At 50.0% G+C, this 14600-nt stretch overlaps 1 protein-coding gene across 2 annotated transcripts in view; it reads left to right on the top strand.

Moving 5' to 3' along the window:
- The window catches only part of MSRA (methionine sulfoxide reductase A), a 431046-nt gene extending 417273 nt beyond the window's left edge, over nt 1-13773 (top strand). For both annotated transcript variants that reach the window (XM_035022659.1, XM_035022657.1), the window contains one exon: nt 13001-13773. In XM_035022659.1, coding sequence (XP_034878550.1) covers nt 13001-13165 — 165 coding nt within the window. In that variant the 3' untranslated portion in view covers nt 13166-13773. The remainder of the gene's footprint in view (nt 1-13000) is intronic.
- Nucleotides 13774-14600: the final 827 nt, after the last annotated feature.

Here is a 14600-nt window from a genome sequence, read left to right on the forward strand (position 1 = left end):
AGGAGAAACCAGCAGTCCTTGAATGAGTGATTGATGTACGTCATCTCGTGGCTGGAGGAAGCACTGCTTTGGCTAGGGCAAGTGGACAGTGGCCCAGGTCAGCAATACAACCCCGAGCTGTTTCCCTGGTCCGAGGCTGAACTCCCCAGCTCAGCCGTTTTCCTTTCCAAGCCAAGTATGCAGCCCAGCCCGACCCAGCCTGGTGGGACTCCATCTTTCAAGGCACGAAATAGAGAAGAAGGAAGGACCCAATTTCCTCTTGCACCCAGCAAATGATGCTTGGAATTTGTAAGGTATGGGGAGGTAAAGGATGACAACTAAGTAATGGAAAAATAAGCAATAGCTACCTCCTTCCCCAGCGTCCCCACCTTGGCTCAACTGGTCTTTAAGACGTTGCCGCAGGCCAGCAGGTGAACCTCAGAGGCATCTGCCAGCTTTGCCTGGGTTTGAGTGGTTCCTTTAATCTTGTAAAGTGCTTCTACATGTCACTGTGATTGCAGGGCAGAGCATGAACAAAAAGCGTGTACTGAGTTACCTTAAATGGGAGCAAACAGATAAAAAGGACCGTAACCTCGATGCCTCCCAAGGCCACTCCTCCATCTGCTTTCATCTCTTCCTGCTGTTCGGAGGGGTCCCTTCAGCTTTCCCACTTCTCCTCTCCAGGCCTTTCAGCCAATTCCCAATTCGACATCCGCCTCCTTCAGGACCCACCTTCCCAGCTGGGTTAATCTTTCCTTCCTCCATGTATTCTAGCACAGTCCCTCTGCCTGGCACGTGCATGTATGTCCTGGCTCTTTTGACAGAATTCTGACCTCCTGATGGATGGACAGTGGTCCTCTTCACGCCCCAGCATGTGGGCGTGGCTCCCACTTTGTCTCATTCTGGCTGTCATGCCACACCCACAGGCAGTCGCGTCCTCACTGCCTCCTCTATCACCTCCATCTCTAAGCCACAGACTCATCGCAGGGAGGTTTGTCTTCTTCGGCTTACAGCGCCCGCCAGCGCCTAGTGCGGTGCCTGCTACATGGTAGGCACTTACGTTGCAATGGCTCACATACCTGTCATTGCCCCACTCTGGGGAGGGCTGCCCCGGGCCACCTGTACATGCCTAATGCCCAGCACAGTCAGTGGTACGCTGATTGCTGAAGTCAGTTAATTAAGTGGAGCTGGAGAGTTAAAAACGTGTTTGCAGAGAAGTGCCCGGCCTACACGGAGCTGTGCCTGCCTTCCATGACGCTTCAGCATCATACCCCACACCACGGAAAACCAGGCACCTGTAGTAGAAGGAACAGACTATTCTGTGTGGCGATTGTGCTCCAGATTGCCATTGCCCTCACAACATAGGTCCCCCAACCCCGTCACGGCCTGACCAGAGCCGGTCACACGGGCAACCTGACTTCCAGAGGGAGGGCAGGGGCTGTTGGTGGCCAATAATAGAGTCTGCCATGCTTGTCTGCTAGAACACAGCTTCTCAAATTCTAATGTGCACCTGGGTCATTTGGAGATAAGTTTAAAATGCAGATCCTGATTCAGTCGGTCTGGAGAAAGGGCCAGATTCTGCATTTCTGACAAGCTTCTGGCCCATTGTCCACCCTCTGAGGAGCAAGGTAAAGCTTTGGATCCTTACTGGCCAAATTGAGCCCTCTCTCTTTTCCCTTTCTTAGCAAAGGCTTGTAGCTCTGTCATTTTGTGTGGCAAACCAGGAACAATAGCCTCGCTGGTTAGAAGACACTTGTGATTTTCCTCAAGGGTGAGGGGGACACAGAGAAATAGCTAAGGAAAGCCATTAACCGCTCCACACAACGACAGAGTCCAGGGAAGGACAGAGCACAGGGATGCGGTAGCTGTTCTAAGAAGGCCAAACTCATTCCAGCTAGAGGCCACCATTTGCATAAGCAGGTTTTGTAAATGGACCAAATTAGATCTAATTGTGTCACCTTCTTTCTACTTTGCCTCCTTAGTTTCACTGGAAGGGTCAGTGCAGCCTTGATTGGGCCTCATGAAGGCTCTAGCCCCTCTGAGCACTCACCTTGTCAATGTCACATCCTTGTTCCCCGAGCCCTGACTTGTTCCCCTTGCATATGGTAACGGTCACCAGTGGACTCACAGGGGGTGATTCCGTGGTGCCAGAGCCTGGGGCTCCTGTCCTTTCAGGGTCCTCTGTGGTGCAGAACATGAGGAGCCCGGCTCTCTCCTCCTTGTGGCCCTGCCACTATGGGCCGGGGCAAACGGCTCCCTGCACACCTGCAGATGTGTGGGTGCTCTGTGCTCTCCTGAACTGGAAACGCATGAGTCCCTGCTCCTCTTGGAATAGATGGTGTTTTTCTTTCTAGTGGTTTTATTTAAAAGCCATGCCAGTCATTTTGCATCCCTTCCCAGAAGTTTTGATTGATGGCAATCTGGTCAGCTAGAAGCTGCCAATGGAGTAAAACTGCTGACTTGGGCATTGGCATTGACGGAGCTTGTTAAGCCAGAACGGGGTGTGCGTGTGTGTGCGGGTGTGTGTGTGTGTGTGCATGCAGGATGGAAACATAGCATGGGATTTGATGGAATTAGATCTGGAAAGAACTGAAGGGGGTCTCTCAGTTCAGAAAGGGAAAGCAGGAACCAAAGAGGGGGCTATGCCTCGCCCATGCTCCCTGCTGCCACTAGAGGGCAGAGTGAGGAACAGAATCCAGGTCTCTCGCATTTGCTTGGATCAGACTTAATGAGGCTTCAAAAAATATGAACCGAATGAGGTTTGAACTGCAGGGACCTTCCTCCTTTCCTGGCGACTTGCTCATTAGCAACACAGCCATTTCTCAATGGGCCTTCAAACTATGATTGAAAGTAAGGACATCTGTCTTGAAAATGTTCATTGCTGATTGGATATACCCGCATGTTTCTAGAGCCCTGTGGATGGGGAATGGGCATGTACCATGACGACTTTGAACTTGGTGGCCCCATCTAAAGGTTCTGAATATGGGCTCATGGGTCGACTCCAGAGGGTCATAGAAACCTTCGAAATTATGAGCAAATGTTTGATTTTGAGTTTATGTGGAAAGAGTGTCCATAGTATTTATTAGATCCCCAAGTGAATCCATGACCCTCTAAGATGTTAAGAACCACTGCCACAGATTCAAGTTTTTTTACAGTGATACATTTTCTAAAAAGCAAAAGGTGTCTGTAGGTTACTTCATCTAAGGTGGGGCTGAAAATATATCACACAGCATCCTCCCGGGCACTCGTATACACATGCATATGAGTACACACTCGCGTGCCTAAGTGTGCACGCACACCTCTCCCACACACATGTGTTAGTGTCTCTAGAGCCAGTGTCCTCTCTTCCCTCCCTGCCCTGATGTGTAGAATTCCAACAGAAGGTTCTTAGTGGGTTCATATTGACTGTTTCTACCTCAGACATGCTGCAGAGCAGAACAGACTCAGCTGTCCAGGGTCTCGCTTCCCCTGTGTTCCCAAATTCAAGGGACAGTATGTAGGTGGGAAGGACCATGGAATCCAGAGCGGAATAGACCTGTATTCTTTTTTTTAAATAAAGATTTATTTATTTATTTATTTATTTATTTATTTATTTATTTATTTGACAGAGAGCGAGATAGTGAGAGAGGGAACACAAGCAGGGGGAGTGGGAGAGGGAGAAGCAGGCTTCCCGCTGAGCAGGGAGCCCAATGCTGGCTCGATCCCAGGACCCTGGGATCATGACCTGAGCCGAAGGCAGACGCCCAATGAGTGAGCCACCCAGGCGCCCTGAACAGACCTGTGTTCTTGTCCCAGACTCACAACTAACACTCTGGGCACATGAACCCATGAGCATGGGCTTTAACTTCTTTGAGTTTCCTTGTGGGTAAAGTCAGAAAAATGGTCTCCCCACCCCTGCAGGACTGCTGGCATGATGAAATAAGAAAATGTAAGAGAAAGCACCCTATAGCTTATATCTGCCCCACTAGCCGGGTCCTGCAAAATTCTCCTCTGACTTCCATCAGAAAATCGATATGGAGCCTGGCACTTAAAACACAAACTCCACTTTCCTGACACTTTGAGTAGGTCTCCTGTCATCTCTTGGAATCAGGTGATGCTTGGGAAGTTGTGGCATTTGCTATTTGGAGGGCATCTGTCCTTCTGAGTGAATGGGAGGCAGACAATCCCAGCTTTCTCCCCATTTGGTGACCTTAAAGGAGCTGTCCGTGTTAGTTTTCTGTCTTAGTAATGCAGTCGTTGGCACAGGGGATCCGATGAGGTGGGACAAGAAGAGTAACCGACCACATGTTTGAGGTGAGTCTTTTCACTGTTGTACTCCTTGGGCACTTCTTTGGAGGAGTTTAGCATCCTAATAGGGGGCTACTGATAGAAGCAGGCCAGGAAGTATCTAAGTAACTGTTGTGGGATGTGCTTGTCATGCAGCAAAGTATAGTATTTGACAGCTAAAAAAAAACAAGGGGAGGTGACCCCAAGTCTCACTGATGAATGAGTAGACAAACAAATGGCCTCTTATTCGGCCTTAAAAAAGGAAGGATGTTTGACACAGGCTACAACATGGATGAACCTTGAGGACATGATGCTGAGGGAAAGACGCCAGCCACACAAAGACAAATACTGTGTGATTTCCCCTTACATGAGGTAACTAGAGTAATCCGATTCATTGAGACAGAGAATACAGTGGGGATGCCAGGGGCTATGGGATGGGAGGGATGGATGGTTATTATTTAATGGGCAAAGAGTTTTAGTTTTGCACAACGAACAGTTCTAGAGATTAGTTGCACAGCAATGTGAGTGTACTTAACACCGGAAAGTGGTTAAGATGGAAAATTTGAAGTCATGTGTATTTTACCATGATTAAAAAAAACAAAAACAAAGTCAATGAGATGACCTGAGAAATCTACATCACGCATTCTGAGTTCCAGGGATGTGAGCAGGGTGGGGGGAGAGTTTGATCCCAATATAGGCTGATCCATGTTTAGAACTCTTTTGGAAATTTTGAAATGATACATATCCCTCTCTAAGGGAAAGTTACATCCTCATCTAGCCAGCTGGGGCAGTGTGCCTTATTGTAATAATGGAAATGCTCAGGAACCGGGGGTTCTAGTCCTATCTCTGCTGCTTACTGGTGAGTGGCTTTAGACGAGCTTTCTCTCTCCTTGGGCTTCACTGTCCTGTGCTGAGCATTAAGAATAATAATTCCTCCCTCTTAGAGTTAGTGAAAGCCTCACATGGACTAGAGTGTGTGAGGAAGCCCTTTGGAGACACTGCAACTCAGGACGAATGCCTTGATCTGTTCACCTGATCTGTTCACCTGATCTGCCTTTATCTCCTAACCCGGTCTGCTGATGCTCCACCATAGCCTGCGTCACTGTGACCGCCAGGCTGTGCTTTCTCAGGGTGGTCTAAGAGTCCTTTCCATGCAATATGTTGAGTATACTTGGGCACTCAGAAAACTCTCAGTGAAGCTAATAATAAGCTTGCTAGCAGGTTGCATTAAGCAGAACGGTCACGTGTTCATTAATTTTATTAAAAGAAAGGCTTCCTGCCGGCAGCTCTGGAAAGATGGGTGGGGTCCTGGGCCCTCCTGTTGGCAGAACATCTATAAGGGAATGGCCCGGCAACTTTCTTTGATATTTGTGGTGTTTGGTGGGGGGCTGGAGACACCTGTTTTGGGGGGGAACTCTGCCGTAGCTTATTGATGATCACCTCTTTCTCTTGCCCCCCAGAGGTCAACTGCGCAGCTGTAGAAACAGGGAGAGCATGGCGGGTGTATGTGGAGACCTATTTTAGGAGGGCAGGGTGGGTGGGCTAGCTGTCCTCCAGCATGGGGGCTGAGGGTAAAGGAAGCCAGTGTTGTCGTGTAGTTAAAATGTGCCAGAGTGCCATGCGCTTTCTGTGCCTTTTCTGGGATCCTCCTAGTAGCAGCAAGCTAGGTATTGTGCCCATTTTACAGATAGAAAGACTGCTTCTGGGAAGAACAGGATGTAGGAATAAAGGCACAGGGGAGGGGCGCCTGGGTGGCTCAGATGGTTAAGCGTCTGCCTTCGGCTCAAGGTCATGATCCCAGGGTCCTGGGATCGAGCCCCACATCGGGTTCCTGGCTCAGCGAGGAGCCTGCTTCTCCCTCTCCCTCTGCCTCTCTCCCTGCTCATGCTTTCTCTCTCTCTCTCTCTGTATCTCTGTGTCTCAAATGAATAAATAAAATATTAAAAAAAAAAAAAGGCACAGGGGACTTTCTGGGGCCATCTAAGGAAAAGGTGAAGTAAGAATCTGTGAGAAAAGCACGACTGATCAATTTTATTAGGTGACCTTCCAGAGATTTCCTGATCCAGGTGTCACACAGATGTAGGTTATTTTAGTTGGGTCCCACTTCCCTCCAAAAATATCAGCAAGAAAAAAATTTCCACAAAAAAGAAGCTTTGGATAATTATAATGGAGTCAATAAGAGTAAGAGACAGAAAAGTGAGGGGTAGGGGAGTCAGGCCCAGATCATTCCTTCCTCTGGAGCTGGTCCTGGTTGAGGAACCCAGCAGAGGGGGCATGCAGGGCTGGCTTTCCATGTGGCAGTGGGGACCGAGCCCTAGAGCCTGGGGAGGGGAAGGACTAGTTGAGCCCTGTGGTTTGACCACTAAGAGAGTGATTTCCTGGCATCATTATAGTGGAGTTTTAAATTTTTTTTTTTTTTTTTTTGTATTTGAGTATAGTGGATGCACAATGTTACATTAGTTTCAAGCGTAAGACATAGTGATTCAGTAAGTTTCTACATTCTGCTGTGCTGATCACAAGTGTAGCTACCATCTATCACCATACAATGCATTACAATATCATTCACTGTATTCCTTAGCTGTGCCCTTTATTCCCATGCCTCACTCAGTCCATGACTGCAAGCCTGTATCTCTCACCCCCCTTCACCCATTTTGCCCAGCCTCCCCATCCTCCTCCCTTCTGGCAACCATCAGTTTGTTCCCTGGGTTTATAGGTCTGATTCTGGGTTTTGTTTGTTTATTCACTTGTTTTTCTTAAATTCCACATATGAGTGAAATCATGAGATATTTCTCTTTCTCTGACTTATTTCACTTAGGATAATACTTCCCAGGTCCATCCATGTGCTCACAAATGGTATGATCTCATCCTACTTTATGGCTGCATAATACTCCACTGTGTGTGTGTGTGTGTGTGTGTGTGTGTACCACATCTTCCTTATCCATTCATCTATTGATGGACACTTGGGCTGCTTCCATATCTTGACTATTATAAATAATGCTGCAATAAACATAGGGATGCATATATGTTTCAGTGTTTTGGTTTTCTTTGGGTAAATACCCAATAGTGGAATTACTGGATCATATCGTATTTCTGGTTTTAATTTTTTGAGGAACTTCCGTACCGTTTTCTGCAGTGACTGCACCAATTTAAATTCCCACCAACAGTGCACAAGGGGGTTCCTTTTTCTCTACATCCTCGTCAACATTTGTTATTTCTTGTCTTATTTATTTTAGCCATTCTGACAAATATAAGGAGACAATTCATTGTGATTTTGACTTGAATTTCCCTAATGATAAGTGGTGTTGAGCATCTTTTCATGTGTGTGTTGACCATCTGTATGTCTTCTTTGTAGAAATGTCTGTTCATGTCTTCTGCCCTTTTTTAAATTGGATTATTTGTTTTTATGGTGTTGAGTTGCATCCATTCTTTATATATTTTGGATATTAACCCCTTATGAAACTGGGCCACGTTCTAGCACTATGCACAGAAAAGAAACTCAAAATGGATTAAAGATCTAAATGTGCGATCTGAAACCATAGCGGAGGTTTCAGCCAACCTGGCGGTCACTTTGACCAGGCAAGGCCTTGATGACCTACATTCACTCCCCATACCACAGGGTGGCTCTGTAGAGCCCGAAGGAAGAGCACAGGCTTCTGGGGAGCATCAGCCTGGTGCTGGAGGCAGGGCCCTGTAGTCTGGGGGCCCCTCAGGGATTCAAGCTGCCCGGACTTCTGTGCTTCAGGCCAGAGCATTTACTGCAGCTGCTTTCAGCTCTTTATCTGCTGTGATTTTCCTATGGGCAACACACTTTCATGGGTACAGCCTCCTTTTTGGAAGACACCAGCAAACTTTGTAGGTGATGTGATTCATCATCTCTGTCATCAGGAATGGTACCATCGGCGTGGGCACCCCCTCATAGATAGTGGAAGAGACCACACAGTTGTGGCCTATGTGCCACCCCAGTTTAACTCTCCTGACACTCCCTTCCCTCCCACTGTAGTGGTGCTTGGATTGGGATAGCCCTCCAGCTGCCCTAATTCATGGAGGAAAAGTAAGTTACTCAGAAACATCGATACATTAGCCATTATTAGTAACACGTTATTCATGACACCCCCATAACTGACTGGGGCACCTGGTGTAGGCGATGCTATAGGAGAAGACTGAGGTGCACCCCCAGCCCCTGCACAGCTTGTGCATGGGGCCAAGTGGACTTTGGGGGCCAGAAGGATCATCTGTAACCCAGTCTTCATCTCTCACTTCTGCTGCTCTCCATCCCCCCATTACCCCCCTCCCCCCCCCGAAGAGTGAAGAGGCTTTTCAGGAGCTGTCAGAGATGCTGAGGTCATCCTTCTAGGCAAGATGGTTGGTCCCCCCTGTATGGACACAGCCACTGCATTGCCACAGTCTAAAGAGTAAACCTACCCCATGGAATTGGCCAGGCGTCTGTGACAAGGAGAGTGACAGCCTGAGCTCCCTGGTCCCCAAGCTCCCTCTTGAGGTTCCTTCCCAGGTCCCCAAGGAGGTGTTTGGGCTTGAGGCAGCAGCAGGACCCCAAGGAGAAGCCCCTAAGGTGAAGAGAATCCCCAAGAGATCCCAAGACTCAACTGTTTTTTTAAAATTCATTCATTCATTTTGTATGAAGCACCGAGATGAGGTAGAGGAACAAGACAGTCCATACTCTCGAGCACACGGTCTAGTACGTATATTGCCAGAAGGGAGAGGGAGTGGCTTAGAGAAACAAAGGACGATTGTAGTATAATGTCATAAGTGCTAACAGGGACAGTCCTTCTGTGGGAGCCTAGAAGCTGGAGTCACTTCTGCCTTATAGACTCAGGAGTGGTTTTATAGAGGTGGGGACATTTGATCTCAGTGCTGAGAGATGGGTAGGAGCTCACATGATAGGAAAGAGAAGAAAGAGCATTCCAAGGAGGTGGTGTGCAAGGGAATGGAATGTTCAGGAAATGTGTAAAGTTTAATATGACCCACAAAAACAGTTCTCAGAGAGGGAAAGGAAAGAGTTAGAAAAAGATGAGGGACATGAGGCTGAGGAGGTGAAGCAGAACCCAGCTTGGAAGGGCGGGTGGGTTCTCCTAAGGGATCGGGGAAGGCCTCGCTGCCTGGTTTAAGGAGGTGCCGTTACCAGCAATAATCAGTCCCGGTCCTGAGTCCTGTTCTCTGCAACCCTGTAGCTTAAACAGTGCAGTGGAAGGGCCAGAGTGAAAGAGCAAAGAGGACTGGCAAAGCCGACCGGCACCGACCAGGTCTGAAGCAGACAGGCCCTCAGGACCCCCATCACTGCGTCCAGCCATGTGTGTCTGGTGAGACCTCTCCAGGAGACAGGCCTGGGGGGGCTGAGGAGACTGACCTGCCCCCGCAGCCTTGCATGTGAGAAAGCAGAGGTGGGGGATATGAAGAAGGAGGAAAACCAGACACTGGTTAGGATTTGGGGGTTCCTGCTCCCTCTGCTTTTACATCCAGTTTCTTTCATGTGTTTTTGTGCCCCCTCCCCAGTTTTAGAGTGAGAGTTAAGGACACAGCCCTGTGCTCAGGGAGGGCCTCAGCCTAGAGGCTGGCCGGCCCAGTGCGGAGGGGGCAATGTTGACCCCAGGCCCCGTGGCTCCGGCAGCTGTCTCCCACCCCAACAAGAACGAGCCAGAATGTCCCAGCTTAACAGGAGGTGCAGGAGGGCAGCCTGGAGCTGTTTTCTGTGGGTTTTCATCACTGTTTATTCTTGTTGCCTCGCAAATAAAAGTGAAGCGTCTGCCATCTTGTGGCAGAGGCCAGGTACTGCCGGGGCCCCCACAGTCACCTTCCCCCGAAGGGGTGCTGGTCTGCTGGGGTGGGAGCTGGTGTGGAGAGGAGGAGGGAGCCTGGGCAGTAGTGCTCATTGGCACTGGCCTCTCTGCCTCAGTGAAGAAGCTTCTAGAGTCAGTGGCTGTGAACCCCGGGGTCTCGGGAAGGCCATCCTTGGGCATACAAGGAGGATGGCCATTTGTGAAAGAGAAACAGGGTGAGTCGTGTGTGAGGAGGTCACGACCCTCAGAGAGGACAGAGCCTGGATGGGGATGAGGCAAGTGCTTGGAGACCCTGGCAGACCCGGGAGCCGGGTCCCGGCCCTGAGGGTGAGGGACAAAGAAAGGCGCAGAGGATCTCGACAGCGGGCAAACTCCTGTGCGGTGTGGCCATGGCCAGGAGGCTTTTGAGGTCCAGTATGAGGTCCCATCAGAATATGGAAGACTCACGTCAGCCTGCGTGCAGTATCTCGGGTAAGAACCGGAGGGGAGTGTCTCTCCGTACATGGTGTCTGTAGCAGTGTGACTGGATGAGCTCTTGGAGGGCAATCCCATGTGCACATGATTTCTGGGCTCCTGACCAGTGAGGGTGTCAGCTCCACTGGTAAAGCTGGGCCCCTTTTATCTGGTATTTGAATGCAGCTATAAGAAACAGATTATTTTAAATCAGTCCTAGAAGTTCTCTGCCTCTCTCAACTCGGGCCAGGAAAGTCAAGTCGTGACCTTATATCCTGTTCTTTCTGCGAGCTCTCGAGGGCGGCCTGAAGCAGCCAGCACACCACACAGACCTCGTGCTTTATCGTCTTCACCAGAATAGTCCACTGTCACAGCCACCTAGGGTCCCAAAGCCTTCCTACAGCGGATGTTTCTTCACAGGCAAACACTAGCCGTAATTTAAGTAGATGCCGGCTACACCCCGTGGGCGCTGACCTGCTCCTCACTCACGGTGAGGCCATCTCTAACTCTAAATCTGGCCGGGACAGTTAACCCTTCCAGATTCTCATCCTCACTGAGGTTTTGGTCCCCGAAAACAATTCTGGAACCCATTGCTGTATTAGCTGGAGATCAGTCACGGAAACAGAGCGTTCAAGGTATTTCAAGCAGGAGGGTGGATTTTACAAAGGCAACTGATGCTTCCAGAGTCATTAGAAAGGCTGCCTGAGGGAAGGTCGGGGAACAGCACCACTGCATTTCGGGATCCCAAGAAGGTACAGAAATTGCTAGAAGTCATTGCTGGTGACTTTGCCTGAGGCCCGCCCGTCCACGATTGTCAGGGTGAGCTGGCAGAGTCTCCGTCTGTTCTTTGGAGAGACCTGTGCCCATCTTCATGGCTGCACCTTGCAAATAATGGTCTCTCTTCTGCCCAATTTCATGTGTGCTTCTCTTACTGGTGAAATCTCAACTGGACTGCCCCTGGCAATAGAGTCTGGGAAATGTAGTTTTCCAAGCTTCCAGCTTCTGCAGTATCAGGGCGAGCTGAGAATGTCAGGGATCAAGACACAATCTCTGACGTGTGCTTTTAAATACGGATGATAATAATAGTCCTTCCTTCATATGGCTGTTGGGAGGCTAAAATTAACACTGTGAAGTCTTTGCACAGAGTGTGGCATATGGTAAGCCCTCGATAATTGCTCGTTTACAAAAAATTGTCAAAACTGAAGTCAGAATGGCTCCTCGTTCTCATTTCTAACCCCTGTAAGGAAACTGGCTGCTTCCGAGCTTTGGGGTCCAACCGCCCGCCTTGGCACGGATCCTGTCCCTTACCATCCTGGGCCTACTTGGCGTCAGATCCTCAGTCTGCCTCATTCTGGCTCAGAGGCCTGGGTGGAGACTCAGGAAGAAGGGGAAAGTTCTCGGGGAGAAAACGACAGCAGTGAATCATGCCGAATGTTAATACCGGAGTCCCCTTGCTCTGCAGAGGGGAAGACTCCATCTCAAATGGACCAACAGTCAAAGACTGGCCAGATCCCTCATGCGAGCACAAGTCCCGGCTCTGCCTGGCACTTCAGGACCAAATGGAATCCGCAAACCCGGGGTCGAGTCTCTGTAGCCTTGTGCCCAAATGCCCCGAGCAGCGTGCAACAAGGAAGAATTAGGGCACAGCTGAAATCCAAAAGGGAAAGGAAACGGGCTAAGATCCATGGGGAACAATGTCTATTTCTTAATCTGTCTCCTGCCCCAAATAGCTCCGCTCTCCTCCCCCACTTGTGTTTACGTGTCTGTTTCTTTCCCGGGCAGCAGATGCCACCGGGCCTCAAAGTAGGTCACAGAGGGCGGTGATGAGCCCACAAAGGCCCTCAGGCCACGTCCTTCCCTGACCTCAGTCCCCAGGCTCCTGGGGCTGGAGTGGCAGAGCACAGACCCAGATGACGCCCTGCTGTCCAAGGCCCCCAGGCAGGGCCCGAGCTCCCTAGAACCCCAGCGCGTGGGGGTTCCTCGGTCCAGCCTGTGAGTGGGCAGGGGGCCTGTTCTGAGCTGGCAGCAGAGGGGACAGCACTGGGCTGGGGCCGCAGCCCTGCCAGCCCCATCCTGCCCCTGCCCCTCCATCCCCTCCTCCCGCAGCCCTGCTCCAGTCCCTCAGGGAGGCCCATTCTTCCCAGGACAGCCAGGCAGCCACATGGCCCTGCTGTTTCCCCCGGGAAGCCCTGGGGCCCCTTCCACACAGACCCACAGGGCCCAAAGCAGGGCTCCCAGCCCGCTCCGGGGGCAGCGCTGGTGTAATGAGTGGCATGCAAATTACAGAGTCAGAAAACTGGATTTCAGGCCCCAGTCACCTGAGGCACGGGGCGCTAGGAGCTGGCCCAGAATAAGCCAGCTGGGAAGCGGCAGAGCTCGGGCCCACAAGGACCCACTGCACACCCCAAGCCACCCGCGTCTGCCTCCCTCACGGCCGGACCCCCAACCTGGATCCTTCAGACCCTCCTGCCCCGCATCCGGTCCTCACGGCGCCTTTCTCTCCCCAGGTTCTTTCGGAGCACGGCTATGGCCTGATCACAACCGACATCCGGGAGGGCCAAACCTTCTACTACGCGGAGGAGTACCACCAGCAGTACCTGAGCAAGAACCGCGACGGGTACTGCGGCCTCGGGGGCACCGGCGTGTCCTGTCCGATGGGTGTTAAAAAGTAATTTCTCCCCATGTGGTCAGCCCTTGAAGGCACAGCCAAAATGCTTTCAACAAATTGGGCAATGCTTTTGTCGCTCAGGTCAGTGGCTTTTTGAAGTGCACAAAGCGCGAAGGCAGTCAGGAAAACCTGGTTTAATGAGGTCTGATTACATGAAATGCAATGGCAAGTTGATAACATGCAGTTTATCTTCTACTAAGTTACGGTGGGAGTTGAACTGTGACTTTGCTTGAACTGTTTGGATTGCTTGGGGTCTGAATGAGGATCATGAATACGCTGTGCTCCGTCTTCTTGGGCCTGGGTGCCTGCCGCGGAAGCTGGGGAAGGAAGCTGGGAGATTGTCAGACAAGATAAGGCATTTGGACACGGGAACTGTACCCTGTCCCACCTCGCATGCCCTCCAGTGCCTTAAAATCTGCAAACATTTATAGCCTCAATGAATCATTCACTGCAATATTTTGCTCGACTGAGCCTAGATGCGCAGGGAGCTTTCTCTCCTTTTCGGCCCTCCTGGGGCAGGGAAAAGATGCAAGTTAGCTCGATGAATTCTAATGCTTTGCTTACAGCTATGAGAAATGCTTGTTCTAATAAAAATCTACAGTCTAATACAAACTGTCTCATGTCTCATCTGTCTTTTAGTTTTTAGGCAGGATGTTTCTAAGTATTGTAAGATAAAAACCTCGCAACGACTTTCCCCCAAATGGAAAATTTGATTGAAATTTTTGGAAAACAGGTCCACACCTCTGGCTCCTGGTACCTTTGGTGATGATAGCGCCTTGCCACATGCCTGTTACAGCTGCCACATCATGTGCTCTTCTAATTAGAACAGACGTGCAATCCCTGCCCTTAAGAGCCTTTATATTCAAGACAAGGGGTGAGAACATAAGCAATCAACACGCAATCACATGAACAAATAAGATCATCACAGATCCTGACAGGTGATGTGAAGATGATGGATAGGATAGGGTAAGTTGTGTCTAGGGGCTGGGGAATTACCTACAGAGAGGTTTGGTCTACACTGGTCTCTACACAAGGCCTCTGGGGGTGGAGAAGGAAGTTAACTGATTGATGCAAAGGAGAAATACAAACATAAGGGAGGAGAGCAGAGCTTTGGGGGCAGGAGGCGATTATGAAATACATTGTTCCCCATGGATTTAACATGTTTCTTTTCCTTTTTGGATTTCCTCTGTGCCCTGAGGCACTGTGGAAAAATTAAAAATAGAAATACCATATGATCCAGTAATTCCACTATGGGGTATTTACCCAAAGAAAATGAAAACGCTAATTCAAAAAGATATACATAGGGGCGCCTGGGTGGCTCAGTTGGTTAAGCGTCTGCCCTCGACTCAGGTCATGATCTCGGGGTCCTGGGATCGAGCCCTACCCTGGGCTCTGTGCTCAGCAGGGAGTCTGCTTCTCCATCTGCCTCTCCCCCTGCT

Source organism: Mirounga leonina, unplaced genomic scaffold (genome assembly GCF_011800145.1).
Source record: "Mirounga leonina isolate KUSES-001 unplaced genomic scaffold, KU_Mleo_1.0 Mir_176, whole genome shotgun sequence".
Lineage (NCBI taxonomy): Eukaryota > Metazoa > Chordata > Mammalia > Carnivora > Phocidae > Mirounga > Mirounga leonina.